This window comes from Herpailurus yagouaroundi, unplaced genomic scaffold (genome assembly GCF_014898765.1).
Source record: "Herpailurus yagouaroundi ecotype Mexico unplaced genomic scaffold, PumYag 355, whole genome shotgun sequence".
NCBI classification, from domain to species: Eukaryota; Metazoa; Chordata; class Mammalia; order Carnivora; family Felidae; genus Herpailurus; species Herpailurus yagouaroundi.
Genome location: NW_024412572.1, coordinates 7,874,121 through 7,898,455, shown reverse-complemented (window position 1 = coordinate 7,898,455; position 24,335 = coordinate 7,874,121). Strand labels below are relative to the sequence as shown.

General features: G+C 47.0%; 1 protein-coding gene across 23 annotated transcripts in view; it reads right to left on the bottom strand.

Moving 5' to 3' along the window:
* Positions 1 to 24,335, bottom strand: part of CACNA1C (calcium voltage-gated channel subunit alpha1 C) — a 761,926-nt gene that overhangs the window by 588,723 nt on the left and 148,868 nt on the right. For all 23 annotated transcript variants that reach the window (XM_040463016.1, XM_040463040.1, XM_040463017.1 and 20 more), the window contains exons 2-3: positions 19,695 to 20,016; positions 14,975 to 15,080 (exon numbers count right to left, since the gene is read on the bottom strand). In XM_040463016.1, the coding sequence (XP_040318950.1) occupies positions 14,975 to 15,080; positions 19,695 to 19,978 (390 nt within the window). In that variant the 5' untranslated portion in view covers positions 19,979 to 20,016. The remainder of the gene's footprint in view (positions 1 to 14,974; positions 15,081 to 19,694; positions 20,017 to 24,335) is intronic.

Below are 24,335 nucleotides of genomic sequence, written 5' to 3'. Positions count from 1 at the left end.
GAAGAGGAGGAGGACCAGCCCAAGCCTTCCCTGGTCGGTCAGGATGCACTGGGAACCAGTGGGGAAGCCAGGGCCCTCTCTGCGGCCCCTTGGGAGGCCTCTCCCTTCCCACTCACTGGCACCAGGAGGGGCTAAGGGGGCATCAGGACTGGGCCTACTGTAACCTGGAGAGCTGCCCTACCCACAGACCTCCAATTATGATACAGTCAGAATTTTCCCTTCCCTTGGGACACACATCTGACACCAGTGGGCCAAGGAGGCAAGAGAGGGAAGACAGGAGCAGGTCTTGAGCTACAGGACTGAGTTAAGGTCTCAGACCTTTGGGGTGGAAGGGACCTCTGCTGCCACCCAAGCTGCCGTCTGTCAGGCAGCTCTGCTGTCACAGGGGCACCATGAGCTTACCCTTGCCAGCACACACACCCACCCTAGGCACACTGTTCCCTAAAGTGAAGCAATGCCTATAACAGACCAGCCAGGCACTCAGCAGATACATATTAAGCTCCTACAGTATTCAGGCACTATGCTGGATACTATATGGACATGATCCCGGCTTGCACAGAGCTTACTGTTAGTGAGTGTTGTGGGTTTAATTGTGTCCCCTGGTACCTGTGAACATGACTCTATTTGGAAACAGGGTCTTTACAAACAGAATCAAGTTAAGATAAAGTTACACTGGATTAAGGTGGGCCCTAATCCCATGGCTGGTGTCCTTATAAGAGGAGGGAAATCTGGACACAAAGAGACAGATACCTGGAGAAGGAGGCCATGTGAAGGTGGAGACAGAGACTGGAGTGAGATGTCTAGAAGCCAACACATGGCAAATATTAATGACAACATCAGAATCGAGGACAGAGGCATGCTACGGATTCTTGCTCAGAGTGCCTGGAGGGAACCAATGCTGACGACCCCTTGATTATGGACTTCTGGCCTCCTGAACTGTGAGAGAAAAAAATTCTGTTGTCTTAAGCCACTAAATTTGTGGCAATTTTTTACAGCAGCCCTACCAACCGAACACTGTGAGATACACATACAAATAAACAGGAGATTAACAGTGCTTAGATAAAAGACACATCCCCCCTTATCTGCAGGGAGACACTCCAAGACCCCCAGTGGATGCCTAAAACCACAGAGAGTACCAAGCTCCATAGATCGTAGGTTTTTCCCTATACATACATACTTACGATAAAATTTAATTTACAAATTAGGCACAATAAGCAATTAATAACAAAAACTAACAATGAAATGGAACAATTACAATATACAGTAATAGGTTATGTGAATGTGGCCTCTCTGCCTCAAAATATCTTACTGGGCTGTACTCACCCTTCTTGTGATGACGTGAGATGATAAAATGCCTGTGTGATGACATGAAGGGAAATGAATTACATAGGCATTGCAATACAGTGCTAGGCTACTGCTGGCCTTCTGACGTTACATCAGAAGGAGGATCATCTGTTCCTGACCTTGGTTGACTGTAGTAGGTAACTGAAACCGCAGAAAGCAAAACCATGCATAAGGCTACTGAATCTAGAAAATCTTATGGAGCTGTGAAAGAGAAGAGAAAGCTTCCTACAAAAAGTGACTTCCAATAGGAGCCTTGAGGATACATAATAGTCAGCCAGAGGACAAGTGCATAAAGTGGAGGTATCTGGGCTGAGACATCAAGGGCCAGCTGCATTTAGCCAGGCAAAGCAGAGGAACAACAATGTGAGCAGAAGCCCCTCAGTGAAGGGGCAGAGACCGGCTCAAGCCCAGCAATGCCCAGGTATAAGTGTGGGAGGGAACTGAGGGTTTTCTACTGCTGCATGACAAATGACCACAAACTTAGTGGCTTGAAACAAAATGCATTTGACAGCTCACAGTGCTGTTGGTTGGACACAGAGGGGCCAGGTTCTCTGCTCAGGATGAAATCAGGGCAGTGACAGACAGGGGAGTCCTCTTGCAAGTTCATTCACACTGTGGGCAGAATTTCATTCTTTGATGGCCATCAGATCAGGTCACTCTCAGTTCCTAGAGGTCATGCTCAGATGCTTGCTACAGGGTCCCTCCTTCATGGAAACCAACAACAGAAAATATCCCACACATCAAACTCTCCTGTACTCTGAATCTTTTCATCAGGAAGGGCCCAGTCACCAAACTAGATTAGACCTCCGTCCTTCCATTTTTGCCCCTTTCTTAATGCCACTATGTGGGATAGCATGCCCCACCACAGTCATGCTCTCCTGTCCTAATCACAGGACAGCCCCACAATCATGGGGACAGGACTGACTGTGCAAGGCTGCAGGGCACTGGGAGTCATCCCAGAATTCAGCCACCAAGTAGGCTAGCAAAGTGGGCCTGTGGCAGCCTGCAGACTAAGATGACACATGTTCCTGTGCCTTTCCCTTTGGCATCTACTTCTTCTCCAACCCTGCCAGCTGCCACAACTCAAACCCAACTGCATTTGACCTGTGAACATAGCCCAGCTCTCAGGCAGACTAGCCACTGCCCTTGCCTGTACAACCAGAATCCACCCACAAGCACAGGTGGCTCTGAGGTCCGTGCTCTCTGAGCCTGTGAAGACCTAACCTGACCACAAATCCCACAGCACTGTGGTCCAATCTGCAGAAGACCCGATTCAGCTCACGAGGTCCCCTCCTGGACATCTGTCCTTATTCTCAATGTCTGACCCAGTCCCTAAGGACTTGAAGGCACTAGAGAGAGAGCCCTTCCCAGGCCATATTGCTGATGATGTGTCCTGGAGCACAGAAACTCCAGTGTTCTCCTGTCATCTCTGCCCTGTATTTTGGAAGGCTTTACAAGTTGTAGGACGGTGCTGAAGGAACTACTCGCCCGCCACACTCACCTGTGCCCAAGTTAAACTAGCCCCAAAGAGCAAACACAACGAGCACCCAGTGAGCTCCCCAGCAAGGGGCTCCCTACATGTAGGGTGAGGGGTTCCAGGCCCCAGCCCAGTCAAGGATATGACAGCTGTCCCCTCGCTTGCCTTTCCCAGGCTCCAACAGCCCAGCTGCACTCAGCACAAACAGGTTATGGCCATACCGCTCACCATCCATCTTGGAAAGGTCAGGAACTAAATTTGGAACTTGGCTTTTTAGTTCTTTTGCATCTCTAAGTTATCTTGAGAGGAGGCTAAAGGAAAAGGTTCACAGAGGAACATACCAGAAAAAAGGGAGTAAATGTATCAGAGACCGACTATATCTGACTAGTTTTAATAACAATAGTTACTGTGATAATGCAGCTACGTTTATATGGCACTTTGCATTTTACAGAGCATTTATATACATCCTCTCATTTGAATCTGCTGTGACTCTGTGAGGTACAAGCTATTACCTATGTCACTACCAAGAAATCTAAAGGCCAGGGAAATAAAGTGATAAGGCCATGCCACTAGTTGGCGGCCAAATGGGAGCTAGACCCCAGGTCAGTGACTCCAAACTTGGGGCTCTCTCACCGTCATCACACTACCAGGTTTAGGCTGTGGCTTTATGTTTACCCATCTCCCAAGGGGCCTGGAGTGTTCAGGTGTATCCCATGAAGCCACACCCATGAAAGGGATGTGGCTCTCATCTGAGGTTGGGTGCCCTTGAGGTCCCCTACATCTGATTCTGCTGGCCCAGCCACCAGACTATACTGACCAGGGTCCCAACAGAGCTCCTCATTCAAATGCAGGCCCTTCTAGCTCTCTAGAACGCTTCCCCAAACAATCCCCAAGACTGCTCAAGGGACTGACTTGGTCCCCAAGAAGGCTCATTCAGGTTTTAAGCTTGTGTCAGGAAGTCAGGCTGATTCTGGGTCCTCTGCTCCAACCTGAGGTTCTCATCTATTTAGGAGGAGGCTTCAAGGCCTACTTGGTTAAAGGTCTCAGCTAATGTGACTCAGGGATCCTTGAAAGAATTCGGGTCTCATAGCCAGTCTTTTGCTCAGGCAGCAATGGACACAAATGAGTTTCTTCTCACCCACCTCCCACACTTACCAAATGGCACCAACCAGGGGTGCCATGCCCTTAAGACTTTCACAAACACATACAGCCTGAGGCGCTTATTCCCTACATTCATTGTCCCTCCTCCTCTGACAACCCTTGGTAAAGAGATCATCATATAGGAGCACCTGGGTGGCTCAATCGGTTAGGCGTCTGACTCTTGGTTTTGGCTCAGGTCATGATCTCACTGTCTGTGGGTTTAAGCCCCGCATCAGGCTCTGTGCAGCACAGAGCCTGCTTGGGATTCTCTCTCTCTCTCTCTCTCTCTCTCTCTCTCTCTCTCTCTCTCTCTCTCTGTACCTCCCCTGCTTGCTTTCTCTTTCTCTCTCTCAAAAAATTTAAATAAACATTTAAAATAAAAGATCATCACATATGTTATAGGTGTTCTAGTTGAGCCCCCAGTAATTAAAAGGAGCATATTATGGGCAAAACACCTCTCCCTTATCCACCTTAGGGAAGCCAAAGGGCACAGCAGTTAAGGGCACTGATTAAGGATCCACACTCCTGGGGCAAGCTAGTTCATTTCTCTGTGTCTCATTTCCCTGATCTTTAAAATGGGATGATTATAATCATAATAATAGAGGTCTCATGGAGTTATTGAGAGGACTAAATGAGTTAACACTGTAACATACATACAGCAGTGGCAGCAATGGAAGTGTGGCTACATGAGTGTGGATGGTGCTATTATTATTCTTATTAGTTGAAAGGCACTAATCCAACAACTTCAATCATACAGAAATCAGTAAGAACAAAGGGAATAAAGAGGAAAAAAGGCTTCTGAGAAGCCAAAATCAATTGTATAAAATCCACAAATTAAAGCTAATGCATTCCTAAATCAGAATCTATTTACTCTTACTTTGTACATAACTATAATGGATGTGGTTATCCAGTTTCCACACTCCCAGGAGAGAGGGAACAGCACACTGAAAGGGCTGGTACGGGGGCAAGAGACACCCCAACAGGGATGGTGTATGAAAATGATGCCCAAAGACCCTCTCAGGTCACAGTGTTCTGGGGTCATTTGGAGTTTCCTTCACTCTCTCAATGGTTTTACGGTATTACAGAAGTTTTAATAATTGAAGTTTCCAGTGACTGTACAGTCCCAGAAAAAGGATGGGAGTATTTTGAGAATTTTCTTTTAAAGATCCAGGGATTTGTATTTTATATTCCAGAAAGACTTTCTTCAAATATACTTACGTTAAAAGGAGTTTGATACATGAAAGGGGTTCCATTACCCAGGGTGTGAATCCGTATGAAACATTTTCCCCCCAAAATGAATACAGATGGATAAAAATGAAGCAAGAGGTGTCAACATGCTTAGACTTCAAAGCATCATCTCCTCTCACCCCATCCTCTGGCAAATGCAGAGCAGACAATGCTTCCTCCTCGGAAATATTTAGTGAGGAAACACTGAGTCAAACAATTGCCCCAGGCACCCGAGGGTTTAAGACAGAGTAAGCACAACTCTATCAGTGAACTTGCCATCCCATCGGAAATGCCGAGTCCCTGACCCAGCCACCAGGTGGGCTTTGCTGGCCTCCTTTGCTGCACTGGCCTTGCAGTGTGCCCCATCCTGCTCCCTGCTCTGTCCTTTCTCCCAACGGCATCCATCCTTGGGGTGAGGGTTTTCTCCTGCATGTGGTTTTAAACCACTGAGTTACTTGATTGAGTACAGCATTCACCATGGTGTGTTCCAAGGGACACCACTCCTCAAACTGTCTGTAGTTTGGGATGGTTTGGGAAAGTCCAGGGAGCCTAGAGGCACCTTAACTCACAGGGAGGCTGCTGTAGCACAATGGTTAAGAACACACACGCAGGTAACTGCCTGTGTCCACACAACTGTCTACAAGACAGTCTTCACTTTGCAGCTACGCTTCAAGGCACAAATTATTTCCATTCTCAGAGCTTGTGTCCTCATCGGTAAAATGGGATAATAACTAGGGTTTTTAAGATTCTTAAATGCATTAAAATACTCAAAGCACTAAATAGTGACTTGTTATCATGTTAAGGACTCCAAGAAGTCTCACAACAAATTAATTTAACTTCAGTTCTCTCAGCATTTACCAAATTTATTCTGAAACAGAACCAAGTTTGTTTTTTTAAATACCTGTTAATACTGCTACAGAGTGCTTAATATTTGAAACATCTTCACACCTACTTCATTCTATGCTCACAGCAACCCTACATACTCCAGAGAACAGAGCAAAGAGCCCAGGCAATGCTCTCATACAGTCCTGAGTTCAAATTACAACTCTGCCACTCACTCGCCAAGTCACTTTATTTCTCTGAGATACTATTTCCTCATCTGAAATAAAGGGATACTACCTGGCAGGGTTCATTCATTCACTCGACAAATATTTATCAAGAGCCTGACATATGCCAGTTACCGCGCAAGGCGCTGGGGATAGAGCAGCAAACAAAAGGGAAAAATTCTCTACCCTCAAGTAAAGAAGTAAATAGATATTATAATTTATTGCTGTGGGGATTAGGAATAGTGTTTGCAAAGCATTGGCACCTGGGGATCACTCAATAAGGGCGATTATTATGACTAAGCAAGTGTTATTACTCCCACTCGCCGGAAGAGACACAAATAGGAAGGTTAAGGGGCTGACCTAAGGCCATGCAGTTCAGATCTCTCTTCCCAGGTCAATTCCTGCAACCCTGGCTCCAGAATAGCTTTTAAGACATACCCATGCCCAGGTCCCACCCTGACCAAATCAATGAGCGCCTCAGAGGAAGCACGGTATCGTGCTCATTCTCTCATCCAAAGACAGACTATACACTGCTGCCACCCCCCAACCCTGCTCCCTCTCACCACACAGCACAGAGACGATTCACATACGATGCAGAAGCTATGTGGCTTATTACCTGCAATTATCTATTGGTGTATTTTACAACCCTAGTATTTCTGCAAAGTGTGTAAGTCTGGGGCATTAAGATGACACATACAAGGTAGCAATAACAAATTGCATTTTGTTGAAGCATGAAAGCCTCACTCTTAGACAAACCTGATGATACAAGAAATCACAGCTCACTGCAGAGAGATTAGGGGCCCCCTGAACTGGCATTTTTATTCACTTCTCAAGTAGAAGCTCTGACTTGGGGCCACCCAGGTCTCGGGGAGCCTGGTGGGTAGGTCCTGGACTCATCTCAGAACTTGTGGCCTAAATGCAAGACCCTGCAGAGTGCCTTCAGCCCAGCCTGCCTGGGGATTGTGGAAACCTCCACTCTACAGTGCTCAGGCACACCCCGGCTCCCGAAGCTATGACTGGGAAGAGACAGACACAGGGTTGTTCCAGGCACAAGACACCTGTGGGGGTGGGGGATAGGGTCCCCCACAGGCCACCCAGGGCTCTCCCTTCAGGGCTTGTCTTTCACCATGAATGCATCTCCACTCTCCTCCCTGTGCAGTAGACGATGAGGCTGAGGCATGTGCAGACACACGTCCATCTTGCCAGATTAGAGTTGCTAGAAACGAGGGCTTTTGGGTGTCCTCTCTCGCCCTTCTGAAACAAAAGCTAGCCTGAAGTGCCACTGATCCTGACTTACCCCAAGGAACCAGATGGAGGGGATGGCTTTCAGCCTCTGGTTTTGAGTTCTAAAGGACAACACCCATTTGCTGTGCCAAGGCATTGTTCTAAGCACTTCTCATACATTAACTCATTTAACCCTCGCGGCCAGCCTATGACGCCAACTCTCATCATTGTCCCAACTTTACAGCAGGAAGTGAGGAAATCTGACATTCCAACCTTTTTCCTAATGTGGCTCAAGTACCTCTCACAAACCCATCCCCCTGAGCTCACTCTAGTCTGCAATGGAGATGGCAAGCCCAGCCCCAAAACAACTCCTTTTCTGGCCTCTCCGCCTCCGCAGAGAGCCTGGCTCTTGCTCCAGAAAGTACACAGCACTGTTCTTTGCACAAGGTCAAATGCCAAATATATTCTCTTAATATTTCAACCCAAGCCAAATCTTTGTGGACTTCAGGGTTTGAGAGAACTGGGAGTTTTCCACACACAATGAGTTCACCCCACTCGCTGAGGTTATTCAACAGACACCCTACAATACACCTACTGGGTAACAGCTATTGGTGGAACAGGTTTACAGCTGCTATATTATAAATGATGTACTGCATAGCAGGTGGCATTGCCAGTAACAAGACTGTGAATAACACAGAGAGAAATGTCGTGTCATGGGCCAGTTCGGTTTCATTATCCTTTACTAACATGAGGAAAAGATAACAAAGATGATGGATTTGGGTGCAAAAGTATATGTTAGGTGGAGCATAAAACAGACTTTTCTTTAAATAATGAGAGAAAGAGCCAAAAAAAATTCTGTACCGGAATACTTTTCATCTCTCGGAAGGAGAAGAAAGCAAAGTGCTAGAAAAATAAGTGGGGGTTATATTAAGGAGACAGGAGAAAGGAGAGGATGACGGAGGATGTATGGAAGGGAAAACCATAAGCGCAGATGTGAGTCTGCCAGGGTGTGTGAAAGGAAGACTCTGCTAATTCTGTGACAGCACCAGCGTGCTTCGTTAAACAGTCTGTTCTTGAACCCAACAGAGTGGGAAACCTCTCAGCAGCCAACGTGTCCCAGAGAGGGCTGTCAGGAGGGCGAGCTTCAGGAGGGTCCACCCTATGATGACAAGCTCAGAGGCCAGTCCCCAGTCCCCCACACCAGGTCACAGAGGAGGGGGGATGACTGTGGACAAGACTCTGGGGCCCACTCCAGACATGGAATGGGAGTCTCTGGGGCAGGGCCTGGGAGTCTGCATGCTAACCAGTTCTCCATAGGATCCTCACCCACCGAGGTCCGAAAACCACTGCTGTTGCCATCATCCCTCCTTTGCTTTTCTCAGAGCAGGACTCTGAAATAGCAGCTCCTTATTTAAAATATAGGACCACACCATGAAAGTACTGGGGGAATTCTCGAGCTTCATCTTAGGGGAACCTACATGATTGAGGGACCATGTTCTGGCACGACACTGAAGCTCAATGAACAGTCATTATGCACCTACTATCTCAGGGCCTGGGGGAGACTACAGATGCCAGCCTACGTCCTCTCCTCTTATGCTGGGCCTTGAGCTCAGCTTCCCCCACAAAGCAGGCCAGTCCTCCTGGGATTCCTGGACTGCCAGAAAGACAAGCCTGAGCCAGCAACCAGTCTCTCTTCTATGTTTGTAAACTTTCTGACCTTTGCTTCTAAAACTCTACTCTCTCTGGTTTCCCTCCTACCTCACAGGCTGAATCTTTGTCATACCCTCTGGGGCTCCCCTCCCTCTGTCTACCTCATGGCTGCAGCCTGGGAGTCCAGGGTCCAGCCTGAAATGCTCCAAATCACGCCCGTGGCTTCTCCTACCATCTATGCCCTCACTCCTCCCTCTTCAGCCCCAACTGCCTCCTGAGCCTCTAACCAGTATCTACTGCCTATTGGACATTTCCATGTGTGTGTTCCATGAGCTTCTCACTTAACAAAGCTCAGACTGCATCCCTCAGTCCCTTCCCCTTAAATGTGAAGTCCTCCTGGCTAAAGACACATCACCATCCCAGGACTCTGCTCTCTGCTTCATCTACAATATCCAATTGATCACAAGTCTGGGGAGGCTTACCTCCTAAATCGACCACCCTCCTTTCTATCCCTATTGTCACTATCATCTGAACTTCTGCAGTTTCTTTTTTTCTTTACAAATAGTGAAGTCTCTATCCAAGCCATTTTCCTTACACTTTCTCAAAAAGAAAAAAAGAAAGCACACTTTCTCAAAAAGACTCCCAGACCCAGTCCTCTGTTGCTCTTAAAATCTTCAGGATCTTCCCATCACCTGCAGTTAAGTTCAACTGCTGGCATGGGCCAGGAAGACCCCCTCTCCTGGCTCTCCTCATTCACTTGAAACTCTAGTTATAAAGGGCACAGCCACAGGGCCTTTGCACATGTGTACACCTCAGCCTGAAATGCCTCTTTTGGTGCTCGCTTTGGCAGCACATAAACTGCCTCTTTTGGCCTGGAAATCACCTCTTATTGGGAGAGGCAACTCAAATATGCCCTCCCATGTGAAGCCTTCCCTCTTCTCTTCCCAATAGCAAAACAAATCATTGCTTCCTCCCTGACACTTTGAGCCCCTATAAGACCTTTCACGATTTGCAAACATCTGTACATGTTTATCTTTCCTGTCTGCCTCTTGAAATATCCCAAACACTGTGCCTGGCTCTGGGCATGGATGTTTGTCAAATGACTGAAGGAGCATAAGATGGACCCATAGAAGCAGGTTCTGGAGGTAGAATACAAGGCAAAAGGCTATTGCAATAGTCTAGGCAAAAGGCCACAATGGCACAGGCTGGAATGCTGACAATGGCATGAGGGTAACAATACCACCACTGCCCAGCATAGAGCCCTCACTATGGCACTCTTCTAAGAACCTTACCCGTCTTGTCTCATTAATACTCACAGCAATTCACAAGGTAGATACTGTGATTATGCTCTTCCCACTTTACAGACAAAGAAACAAAGTCACAGGAAGTTTACACAAATGACTTCGAAAATAGAAAGGAAGCTAAATTGGAGATATTGTCAATAGAAATTCCATTTCTGGAAGTCTGCTCAGATGAACACAGTTGAGGGGAAGAAGGCGTTCAGGATGACTCCGTGTGACATCAAGGTCAGTCCGTAGAGCCAATGACCAGGCTAAGAGCAAAGGTCAGGAGCAACATTCCTGCATGGTTTCTTTTGTTTTCTTTTTTGAGACCGGTTGTGTGATGAGAGCGAGGATAAATCCTATCTGGACTTGTTTGTCTGAAGTGTCTGCAAGACATCCTGGCACATGTCACTGTGTGCCAAGACCATACTGGGCATTTCATGATCACCGTCGGCCTTATTCTTCCCCACAACCCCGCGAGGGAGCATTACTTGCATTTTACAGGCTAGGGAACTGAGGTTCAGAAAGACTAAAATAAACAACTCCACATTAAGATCCAGATTAAGATACAAAGTGGTAAGGCCAAGACATGAACCCATATCAGGCCAACTCAAAGTTTACTCCATCCAAAAAGCCAGTAGCTCCCAAATCTGACTGATCATTAGCTCCCCAACCCTGCCCATGAGGGATTTTCCAAATGCATATTCCCAGACTATGCCCCAGAACTACTCAATCTGAATCAGATCTACCAAAGCACTGGAATCTTTCAGTTTAAGCTCTCCAGGTGTTTGTAATAATCAAGCCAGTTTCAGGAATCACTGCACTGGTCTATGGGCCTCTCTAATGTAGGAAATCCTAGCCCGGGCTTTAGAAAAGAGCTGAGAGCTGGAACAGCATAAAACAGCTAGACAGGGAACATGAAATTGTGGAAGTAGCTGGGCTCACCAAAGGGAGAGCACAAAAAGAGGAAATAAGACAGGCCAGAACACAGACCGGTAAAAGTCCCCATAGAAGACAAGAAGCTAGAAGCAGGAAAAAAAAAAGTAAGGGGACTTGATAGTAACTATGTCCAAGGGACAAAAGAGTTTTGCAAAGGGGCACCTCACAACATAAGATGCTGTGGAGAGAAAGGGGAAGAAGAGGGCCCAAATCACAACACTCATATGCATTATATCCAGGGAGCAGAATAATAGCCTGGTCTACAAGTCAGTGTGGGTTTGGCTTGGTTGTTTGTTTTAGGGGTTTTCTAATACCCCTTGGCCGTCGTGCACTCCTCCCATTAAGTTGATGGCCTGCACTCTCCCAGGGAAGGTATGACACAGTGGAATGCAGGGAACAGGAGTCATACCATGGCTTCAGAGTTCAAAGAGTATAGGTCAGGGCACTGAGAACCATATAGAAGACTACAGGAGGCATCTGCTGGGCAACCTTGCCCCAAACAAAGACCCCAAGATGGCAAACCTGGAAGTATCAGCAAGGAAACAAAAATAAGTGAGGCCCTGGGGTGTGTCCTTGAAAAGGCCTTGAAATCTTCACTGTGTCCCCATTCCTGCAGCCCCAGCACGGCCACAAGAGATCCAGAGCTACAGATCAAGAGACCCCATGCTGGAGAATAAGGGACCACACCGCCTGCAGGGATCAAAGACCAAGGCCCTTCCAAGAGGGACAAGTCCTCTTCAATGGTGTGGACTGACCACACAAGAGCAGTGTGTCCCCTTGGCTCCATAATGCAGTGGCCCTAAGCTACAACTACAGGGAAGGGGCTGAGAGCACTTACAGGAATGAGCTTTATGCCACAGGCCAAATGGAGTCACAAATCAGACAGGATGTTCAGTTATAGGAAAGCAAAAACAAGTTGCATTTCTTTCCCTCCTGAGTTTGCCAACTGAGATCCATATCTTTTACTTTCCAGAGATAGAGATGGGAGACAGAGAGCATGGAGCTGAAGAAAGAGCAAAAGCAAACTGGCAGAAGTGGCAAATGCAGGCTCTTGCTAAAAAAAAATTAAAATTAAAAAATTATATATATATATATACACACACACATACACATACATATATATAAGTTCAGGAATGGAGCAGAATTAGAGAAGTGTGTGCATGTGTATGTGTCTATGTGTTTATTTGTCTATGTATGTATATGTGCATGTATGTTTTTGTGTGTATCTGTGGGTATATGTCTATGTGTATGTCTACTGTGTGCATCTGTGTGTATGGCTGTGTGTGTGTACGTCTGTGTGTATGTCTACATGTCTGTGTAATATACCTGCACATATGTCTGTGTCTGTGTATACATCTGTGTGTATGTCTGTGTGTGTCTATGTATGTATATGTCTCTGTATGTGTGTCTGTGTCCATGTGCATGTCTGTGTCTATCTGTGCATGTTTCTGTGTGTTTGTGTGTGTGTGTACCTATGTGTCTATCTGTGTGTGTTTGTATTTGGGATAAAGGAAATGCTAGCATGCTTCCTTCATTTGGTAAGTCACTGCCCAAGCCATGGCTTGAAAGAGGTGGGAATTGATCTAGCACGTAGAAGCCCCTTTTCAACTCTTCACACTTTGCTCTGCAACCCCCCCAAACTCCTAGTGTAATGTCACTGACAAATTTCACTGGCTGTCCCCATCACCCCTTTCCCTCCACCTATCTAACCTCCCCTTCATTTGCAAGGTATAAAAGAGCAACAAGCAGCTGATGTTGGGAGGCATTGAAAGGCCTGGGTTTCCATGCTGGTATTATTCTTTTTTATAAAAACAGCTTTATTGAGGTATAATTTACATACCATAAAAATCACCCATTGTTAAATATATGACTCAATGATTTTTAGTACAGTTATACAGCTGTGCAACCATACTACCATCCCACTTTAGAACACCTCCATCACTCTGTGGTGTGATTTTAAAACTCCACTGTCCCTCCAGCAGTCTCTGCACTCCGCGACCTCCACCCCAGCTCCAGGGTAAGTCCAACACAACCCCTCCCCTCATTGTCCTGCCAGCCCCTCTGTTCCCATGCAGCCAGCCCAGGCTTCCCTCTCTGTGCTGCTAATCCCCCCAGGGAGCTCCGACAGGAGGGGCTGGGGCATAAAATAAACACAAACTCTCTAGCCACTTTCCCCACTGCTTTTGCCTAGAGTACACCCAAAACTTCACTGGCTTCAGAATAAGGCACAGATTCTTTTTTTTTTTTCTTAAGTTGCAGATTAAGTGCTAAGCTGCAGGGGTTTCGGGTGGGCTGTGGTGGGGGAGGGAGGTGGACACAGAGACAAGTATAACTGATGGAAGATGCTCCAGCTTTTCCAAGGGCCGTTTGGGAGACACTCCTGCTTGTATTTATTCTGACACAGTAAAGATTTCTTGCCTGTTAAGAGACAAGGTCATGCCTCAGAAGGCCGCATGGACTGCTAATGCTCTGCCTGCCTGCTGACTCTGGCCATGTCATCACTCGGAGCTCACTGGCCAGCTAGGGAACCTGTCCCCAACACGTAGCCCAAGCCAAGCCATAAGACGCAGCAGCCCGGCTCACACCATAACATCTTACCCAATATGGAGCTGGGGCCAATCGTCAGAACTGGGGAAAACAGGGGAGAAGTTTCAAATGTGCATCAGATCTATTTGCTGAAGGGGCTAAAGAAAATGTCAAAGGTTAAAAAGCAAAAGAATTACACCCATGATACCATCAGCAGCCAGCAACAACAGAAAGGAGAATTCTGTAACCCTCCTGCTTCTTTTCAAAACGATCTCATCAGACAGCCCAATCTCGCTAATTAGAGGAAGGTGCTGATGAGGGGAAAAGATGCACTTGGAATCACAGGAAAAGTTATGGTGTCTCTGCGGGGGGAGGGGGAGAGAGGCAGGATCTTCCTACCGCCTGCAGCAGAGGCATCCTGGAGTGCCCTGATTTTGCCAACTGCATTCCAGAACTCTTTTCCTCCCATGCCCAGACAGAGCAAAGGCCTCTGTAATGACTTCACGCTCAGCCAAAAGTAAACACACTCTGCGCTTTTTCCATGGACAAATTCTAACCCCAAATTGCCAGCACTGGCCTCCCAACAGTCCAAATGGAAAGCCGCCTTTCCCAAGAAAATAAAACCCTTTCAACTAAATAATACATCTTGGCTGCAAAAGGAAACTTTCCTAAAAGCTTCCTAGAAATTACTTCTCGTGCAGTGATACTACAGATCACCTGAGCAAACCCTACCAATGGGACACAGTCACTTAAAATAAGTAACAAATGATCCAAGATGAAAGCTTGCGCCTGCAAACACCTGCACGTGCAACTTATGCAGCACATTTTGTAGCCCTCAACACACACACATACACACACACACACACACACACACACACACACACAGAGCACACATCTCACCACCACCTAATTGGAATATTTTTTCTGAAAACAGGCTGTGATAAGACAGGTGCTGATTTGAATAGACAGCAATAGCACTTGAGATCTGAGCACAGCAGCACTTTTGCGCATGTCAAACACACATGTCACTTCTCCCCACATTCCACCTTGAATCCATGTGATCCAAGCTCAGTCCTGCACCGAGGGAGAAAAGCAGAGACTTGGGATGGTGGACTTACCAGGTTGGAATTGGTGGCATTGGAGTCATCTTCTGGAAAGGGAATATAGATCGCTAAGGCCACACAATTGGCAAAAATAGTCAGTAAAATAATTATTTCAAATGGTCTGAGGAAGGGAGTTAAGGAAGTCAAGGCCACAGAAGGCATAAGTGAAACAAACATACACATATATATTTTAAAATAAATCAAAGATTCATAAGAATTTTGTTTGAACAATACATTCCAAGCCCCTTGTATTGAGAAGAAACATATGCCTTTTAAAGTGCTTCTAATGGGTCCCCGCCAAAATTTTTCCTAATATGTCAAAAGCAGTGGAGGCCAGTCGCGTGCCAGAGTAAACACACATTTCTAAAAACTTTTTTCTTCTTCTTTTATTTATTTAGATTGCACTGGACTTCATTTTCCCTCATGTGTGCTCGGGGGTGCTTTTACAGAGCAGTGCCTGCTCCAGTTGGGACAGGCTGTCCCCTAGACACCTCTTTTCCCGTGGCTTCCACGCTGCCACCCAGGGACTCAAGCTATGGTTGGGAGAGGTGAGATAGTAGATTTAAGGCAGACTTGACTTCAAGATTTTTCATTGAAATTTGGAGATTCAGATCTTTTAATCTGAAGTTTAGAGTGTTTTTTCCCCTTTCTACTTTATCTTCTGACACCTTCCACAGAACCTGAAGATGACTGGGGGCTCTGGACCCTCAAGAGCACAGCAGCATGTATACTGTGCATTTAGGGCAGGACAGCCATCTTTGCTCCAAGACACAGCTCCACATGGAATACCTTACCTCTCTTTAGTCTGTGGAGGCCTTGCCTTCAGTGGGCAAGGCTGACATCTAGATCTTCATGACTTTTCCGTTGGAGTGTGCTGGGATCTAGAGGGACAAGCTGGTTCACTCACCAATGGCAGTGCACTTGGTGAAGTTCTTGTACCAGATTTCTTTATCAAAATTCCAGAAAGAACACATTCTCAAGAAAAAAATGACCTAATATGATAAGGGTCCTTCTACCCTGCACCCACAAATGAAGGCCAGAAAGGGGAAACTTCAGAGGAAGGCCAGTTTATGCTCTTCCAGCCCCATCTCCCCCCACCCCCATAACACTGCCAGGTTTCCAGGCTTGCCCATGGGACCTAACAGGAAGAAGAAGGGAAAGAGGATGGGAATCCTGGAAGAAGGGACCAACTTCCTCTCCCAGGGAAACCTGTACTCACAAAGTTAATAAATCAAAGCAGGGAGAAAGACCTTAGAGATTATCTAGTCCAAACCTCTGAGGCCCAGAAGACCTGAGAAACTTTCTGAAGACTTCACAGCAGGTACTTCCCAGTCAGGACTAGAACCCAGATTCCCTGACTACAGAGTCCAGGGTTCATTCTCCTACCTTGAATGGCCTCTGACCTGTGTTAACAGGGCAATTCTGTGCCTGGAAGGCATCTTAGTCAAGGCTTTAGCTGCTGTGCTAGTTATTGATCCCCCTCAGCCCTATGGGCATAGCTGAGGGTCCATTTACCCAGCATACCTCATGAAGGCTGCCATTTTCTACGTGTGCCTTGATATCCACAAGATGGTAGGCAGCAGACCTGCCTAACCTCCCAGACTGACAGGTACAGAAAGTAAAACAACCTCTCCCAGATTCCAAGCTGACAAATAGCAGAGCCAGGTCCAGAAACAGACCTACTGACTATCTTTTCCAATATGTGCTGCCCCTTGAGTTGGCCAAGGAATTAGTGATAACAGTGGTGATGCCAATGATGACAGTGATGGCAACAGGAAGGACAGTAGCTAACATCTGAGAGCATACTCTGTGCCAGGCTCTTTTCTAACTGCTCCATACAAACACCCTGAGTGATTGAGTATAAAATTGTCATCCCTATTTCCAAATGAGGACAGTGGGGCACAGAAAGGTGAGATGTTAACTTGCCCAACATCACATAGCCTGTGGCAGAATGGGATTCAAACATAGGAAGTCTCGTTCCAAAGTCTGAGTTTGTAAGGACTACTCTATGCTGATATATCCTGAAGTTCCCCTAAAGCATTTTTAGGGAGTTAGCACTTTATTCCTCCTATCACAAAACCTCTTCCCTTCTAGCCCTTTCCCCATCTGCTTAGGAAAGTGACATTCGACCTAGGGGCTGCTCAGTTTCATTCCCATCATCTGGTCCCTTGTGCTCCTCCCACCAGGGTGATAGCACATCAGTTCAGCTAAGCCAGACCTCATGCATCCAATCCTCAAATGTCAACTTGTTCCTTCCACCAAAGTGGGTGATGGCTAAGGTTGGGGTGTCTCTTACACTATCAGTTCTACATCCTCTGCCAATCCAGGCTATCCATCCATCATCTTATGCTAAAAGTCCCTGCTACTTCTAGAAAAGATAATGTGTAAAGAAACCAATCAGGCAGATAAGAAAAGCCATCAGCTGCAGAGTGGAGGAGAACCCAGGTTGAGACCTGGAGGCGTACTATATCACCCTGTGGCAGCCAGACCAGTTTTAAAACTGTCTTCCCTTCTTAATGACAGCATCAGATTCCACTCTTTCAAGGAACACTGACTAGCTAATACACCAGACCATCTCTTTACCTGTCCAGTTACCCTTCCAAGGCTATCTAAGAATGCTACCCAACTAGCACTGCTGAGGCTGGGCCCACTTCCTTTCCTGCAGTGAGGAGGGCACAGTCACCCAGGTGGTGTGGCTGCAGCACCCCTCTGCCCAGCGTGGGGGTGCAGTGAGGTGGCTGGGTCCACAGGTGGCACACCAGGTAACTGCCTTGTTAACACTGCTGCTGACCCAGTCAAGGGTCTTTTCATGAATCCCAGACTCAGGCCTCATGGGGCTTTCTGACCAGTTTCCATGGACAACACATCAGACATTTTCATTACAAAGCCCCCATTCTCCCACACTTCCCCGTCATGCCCTGTGTACTGCTATCTCCTCTCTTCCCTTTCTCCCAGGCTACTATGGCACCTGGCACTTCATTCTGCACTCAGTGCTCCTTGTCAGGGAGCTGTCCATCCCAGGAGAGGAAGAACAGACTTGAAGTTAACTAGTACTCACTGAATACATCCCCTGACATAGCTCTTCTGAAAATGCTTCCACATGCACGGACTCTGCAGCCCTTGTTAATTCTCTGGTTATTCCCTATTAAAGATGAGAAAAGTGGACCCATGACCATTCAAGAACACAGGAGGCATGGCCATGATGGGAGTGGTTCAGGCTCCAGATCCAGGTGCCACTGTGTCCCAGTGGGCTGGATGGTGTTCCCCTGAACATCTACCCTGGTACCTATCCTCTATACTATGGGTGCATGGGGAATGGGAAATGTATGGATCTGGGACTTGGGGAACCTCAATTTGAAACCCAGCTCTGTCCATTGCAGGCTATGTGATCTGACCAAGTTCTTCAGCTTCTCCAGGCCTCAGTGCCCTCCCCTTTGGGGGAGCCTGACCTGCACGGCCCCCACCTTTCCCACTCTGTGGTTCTGATTGAACAGTTATGACAGCAGCATAAGGAGGTTGTGCAGAGCCGAGCCTCTCACCCAGTCATCTGGGAACTGGAAGCATGCTTGGCCACTCAGGACAGACGGCCAGCTTGCACTGCATTCTCATAAAGTTATTTTTGAGTGGAGGGGCTCAAACATTTATAGAACTGACATTTATTGCTAAACAGAAGCTCTTCTCTCCGGAGCCATCTTCTTTTGCCTTTCAACCACTACCCAAGACTTTTAAATCCTTCTATGGAAAGTCATGAATAACACCAAACACTCCCATCCTGAGCCCCGGAAGACATGGTAGCCCTGCCTGCATGAACTCTTATTATGGAAATGCCCAAAACTAAGTGCCAGAGGTCTAGTCCTGTCTGTCACTGACCATATGACCATATGGAGTTCAATGTCATCACTGGGGAAAGTCAGAGGTGGCCCTACTGATCTTGAAGCTCCTATCAATCTCCACCAACCCACAATTCCCAGGACATTAAGGGGCCTATAATTCCACAGTGAGAGTCTGGCCCTTCAAAGTCATTTTCTCTGAAGGACCCACTCACTGGGCTCTATACATACAAAGTGGATCTGTGTTGAAACCTCCAGGCCAGCGTTCTCCACTTTGGCTATACATCAGAATGATGTGGAGAGTTTTAGAATTATGCCTGAGTGGGGCTCAGGCACCTGTATTTTGTTACAACATTCCAGGTGATGCTAATGTGCAGCCAAGTTTGAGAACCACTGTTCCTAAGCCTTGAACCAAGAACCAGGGTCACTGACCACTACCGTCTTGCACCTCTTGGGCTCTTTCACACTAGAGAGAGGGGAGGTCATCAAACTACGCCAGTGCCATAACAAGGGAGGTAAAGAAGGCTATGGAGTAGCAGCATGTAACCACTATTAACCCAACACACCTGGAAAGGCTCAGCTGGGTGAGATGATATTTCATAACCTCTTAGGATCATTTTCTCAAATGTTGCTTATCGTATGAAAAAATATATGAAAAAGATACCCTGCTTGTTATTCCAGCAGATTCCTGGGCCCTGTCCCCAGACATCCTGATTCATCAAGTCTAGGGCAGGGCCTAAAATTCTGCATTCAAACAGCGCCCCAGTGATGAAGAAGCAGTAGGTCTGAGAGCCACTTTTTAGGCTCAGCTCAGCCAACACAGCTCACTACCTGGTGGCATTTGTGGGGCTGGCCCCGCCAGGGCTCCCAGGGGCCCCCTGCCCAACCCAGAGCACAAAGGATATTTCCATTCGACGATGCTGATGCACGCCCTCCTGATGGGGTTCTTCAGAGTCAGGCAGAGCAGGGCACGGGGCGGGCGTGTGGCAGTCGTGCTGCCCTGCTTCTTGGGTTTCCCATATTGCTGCCGCTTCCGCTGTGTGGAGCTGATGGTGGAGATGGTTGCATTGCCAGCGCTGCCCATCAGCTTAGCCTGCCGGGCCGCGTCGATGGCTGCCTGCCAGGACAAGGCTGCCCCGGGCGTTGGGATGTGCTCGGGGGCGAGCCCCGCAGCCGCATTGGCATTCATGTTGGCGTGAGCTGCACGCGGGCTCCCATAGTTGGAACCTGCAGGAGGAGAGGACAGAGGACGGCAGTTACTAGGCAGAAGACAGGAGAGCTAGGAAAAGGAACCCAGACTTGCGATTTTTAAAAAAATCTTATTTTAAATGATTGCAAGAAACTGGGAGATGACGCATGAAAACATTAATGTGTGATGCTGAGAAAAAGAGTCAGGAAAACTATTCTGGTTGCAATTCAGCTGTGTGACCCTGGACATGTCACTCCTCCTCTCTAGTTTCACTGATTCATTTTAGGCAACAAGACATAAGATGTATGCATTACAGCATGCATGTATGGTACGTGTATGCACCCAGGAGCACCGAGCAAGGGAGAAAAGGAGGACACAGAAAACAGTACATGTGCAAGATATGTCTATTAAAACACATATTTATAAGAACACATGCAAATAAAGGATATTCATAAATATAACAGAATGGTTGTTTAAGGAAAGTTAGGAGTAAAAAAGGAAAGTAGGATATGGGGATACAAAGGAAGAATGGATGAATGAGTGAATGAATGAGAGTCATTGCATGAAGCAATGATGGCAAACGTACAATGAATTGAAGAGTGTAATTCACTCAGGTCTCTACCCAAGTTCCAAAAATAAAAATAGTATAATAAAAGAAAGGCACTGGACCAAAGTAAGATTATATCCTGGTACCTTAAACCTATCTAGGCAATGAGTGTTGGTTGGATACGAGGGGGTAGGGGCCTGTAGTGGTTTTAAATTATGTCAGCAAATCTTTGACATCCCTCCCATTAAGAAAGAGGACCTATGTCCTTTCCTTCTGAAATGGGATTTGTCTCGGGTGACTGTTTTGACCAATAAAGTACAGCAGAATGACAGTACATCACTTCTAAAACTAGGTCCAAAATATGCAGTGTAAGCCCTGTGGCTTCCGTGTGGTGAGGAATCCCAAACTAGCTTACATGGAGAGACCACATGCAAAGAGAGAGACTCCCAGCCAGCCCCCAGATGCTCCAGTCACCATCTGACTGCAACCCCATGAGAGACCCAAGAAATTCCTGACCCACAGAAACTGTGGGAGACAGCAAGGTATTTGCTGCTATCAGCCACTTTGTTTTGGGGTGATTCATTATATAGCATTTGATATCTGGGAAGCAGAGCTCTGTATGACAAGGATTGACAGGGTGGGGTAGAGGGACACTGTCAGGAAGGAAACCTGGGTAGAAACCAGTGAAATCCAGAACACAGGCATCTGTACTTCTCTGATTTAAAGGCACCTAGAGCCTTCGAGACTGCCCCCAAGACACAATGCATACTTTCTGGGCACTCTTCAGTCTGATCAGCTGGATTCCTCACCCTAGAATCCTACAAGGTTCACCCAGGATCAGCTCAGCCTGGGCCCAGACCTGAATGCCGCAGGACAGATGCGTGACCTGGAGACTTGTCACCTGGTTGGGTGCCACAGGATCAAGAGTAGCAGCAGAGAATGGGGTGGCAGTGTGGGGCAGTGAGCTGGATGCCACATCAGTTGCCATCAGCGACTGTGGATGGAGCAAGCAAACTAGTTGCATATGCATGTCACCTCCAAACCTCTTCACAATGACCCTCTTCTCTGTTCAGTATACACAAGACTCTTCCAGGGAAACTGCTGGGCCCAAAACAAACTGCCTTGTGGAGCCCCTTCCCTCTCCTCGCCACAACTCACTAGTATTCAGATGAACACTTAGCACCTCTCCCTACTCTTATCTTGGATTGAGCCTTCTGTGTTTGACCCTCAATATAACTTTTGTTCCCACTGTGACCTGCTATCTAGACCCTATCACCACCACCACCAGCCCTGTCTCCCCATAGGGGATAAGCAATGACCCATTTTAGCCAGACAGAATGCAGACATACTCTGTCCTAGAGACAGACTCTAGCAACCTCATCGGTCTCCTGCATCTAGCCATGTCTGACATTAGCCTTACCCTGAGCCTTCGGGTTATATTACTTAAGTAACTCAGTGCTAACTCAAATTGAGTTTCTATCCTTTGCAACCAAAAAAGACCTGACCAATATGCCTGCTCAATACAACAAAGCTTGTATCTGTCTGGGCTGTCATTTCTGCTAAATTCCAAAATCTATGTCCTTTCCATCATCACACCAGTGACAGACAGTAAATAAGTTTTCACTCTTATGCCAACTGATTGACTTGACTGCCCAAAAGGTTGTACCTAAAGGATTCAGAGTCTTCTCTGACTACAAAGAAAAGTATATTGTGATAGATTAGTGATGTCTGCCATGGGCACAAAGGGTAGGAAATGGTATCACAGATGCCACGAATTTACCACCCCTGTTATGATACCAAGATGAGCACATCAGTTCTTCTTTAGTACCAGCTGGTCTACAGCCTTCTTGTCCCGACAGTTGCCTCCTGCACTATTGCCATCTGGTTGCTGTAGCATTAGAGCCCCACCCCCAGTCCCCAGGGCCTGGAAAATTGCCTCTTTGCTATACTCAATTCATGGCTATATTCTCAACATGACACTGACTCCTGCCTCCCCATATATTCCATTCACCTTCCTCTTTTCCTCTGCTCCAGCTGCTCTGGGCAGCTGCTGCACCCCCAGGGGTAAAGTATTTTAACTGGAATGTCAGGATCATGGAGAACCCAATACTTCCTATGAGAAGTCTTCTCTCTCTCTCACGCACCTTGCCATTGCCCTCCCTACACTCACTGTGTGGATCATAGGCATAAAGCAAGGAAGGCCCCCAATAAGGCTGGGCCTTCACTTTCTTATAATACCCCAGAGGAAAAAACTAGAAGAGAGGATTTGAATTAATAAGGGCACCCGAAGCATGAGAGCTAGAAGCATTCATATCTCCATTTAACACATAAGAAAACAAAGGAGCGTGTGACTCATTAAAGGTCACAAAGTGAGACAATGAGAGATTTCAGCAGCAAGCACAGCACTCATAGTTAACTGCTAGACTATACTCCGCCTCCTCAGAATTCACACATGTACCCCACAGGCATATACACGTGTGTGCCCACCACCAAGGCCACGAGCAGAGCACACATCTCCTACTGGGTTTGTGGGCCTTGATGGTGAAGGGGCTGCATTTCTTTTTTGTTTGTTTTTAATGTTAGTTAATTAGTTTGTTTATTTTGAAAGAGAGAAATAGAGAGTGAGCAGGGGAGGGGCAGAGAGAAAAGAAGACAGAATCCCAAGCAGGTTCCACACTGTCAGCACGGACCCCGATGCGAGGTCAAATGCACGAACCATGAGATCATGACCTGAGCCAAAATCAAGAGTCGGGCACTCAACCAACTGAGCCACCCAGAGGACCCAAAGGGGCTGCATTTCTGACCTAAGAACATCCTTTATGTTTGGTATGATCTTCACAGGAAGGATTCTACTACGTAACTAGCCCCTTCAGTAACCCTTGGGGTGCCTCTGGGATGAATGAAAGGGGAAGGTGTCCCTTTTTCTATCAACTGTGTTGGAATGACCAGTAAACAGTGGCCTGATCTCATTTCTTACTGGGTTCACCAGGGTTGGAATTCTAATGTTATCCATTCCATCTGTGGTATATAATTTTTCCTTACTAGACTCTCTGCTTGGCATTGACAACACTTAATGGACTCTATTTTAGTTCCTCGACTAACTTCTCCTCCCTCACATGCATAAAAGCAGCCATGTCTCCACCACTGTCAGCCTCTCCAGACTCCAATTCTCTTCTCACAAGCCCTCAGCACCTCACACCTTCCCGCAGATCACTGTCTTCAAACTCTAATCTTCATACTATCTCTAAGCACTGTCTTAATCCTCCTCTCTCCTACCACTTGCCAGTTTGAAAAGCCAAGCAATCCTGGGAAGAAGGCAGGAAGCACCAGCATGAGAACACATCCATTGCCTCAGAAAGGCTGTGGGGTTGGGGGGGGGGAGGGTTACGTCCTATGCACCTTGAGCTGTTGACATTGAGAGCAAGATGACTGTGGCTCCACAGAGCCAATACGTGGTTTTGAAAGCCATGTCTTGTCAAGCTGACTTCTGAGCCACCCTGCACCATGGGTGACCTTATTTATATTCCCAGAGCACAAGGACCTCTCTGGAGCACACCATCTGGAGAAAGCACATACAAATAAGTCCATAGGGAAAAATGGAATGTCAACCTCTCCCTAACCAAAGAACAAAACAATAACAAAAACAACAACAACAAAACAGCCTTCATTATTTTGGTCCTGGAAGCTCTGAGCATTGTTACAGCCATGTGACATGACTAAGGCACCGCCACAGTAAACACAGAGCCACGCACAGGTGAGACAGGTAAGGCCCCACAGGCCTAGTCTCCACAAGGGCTGTGCTCCAAGGCC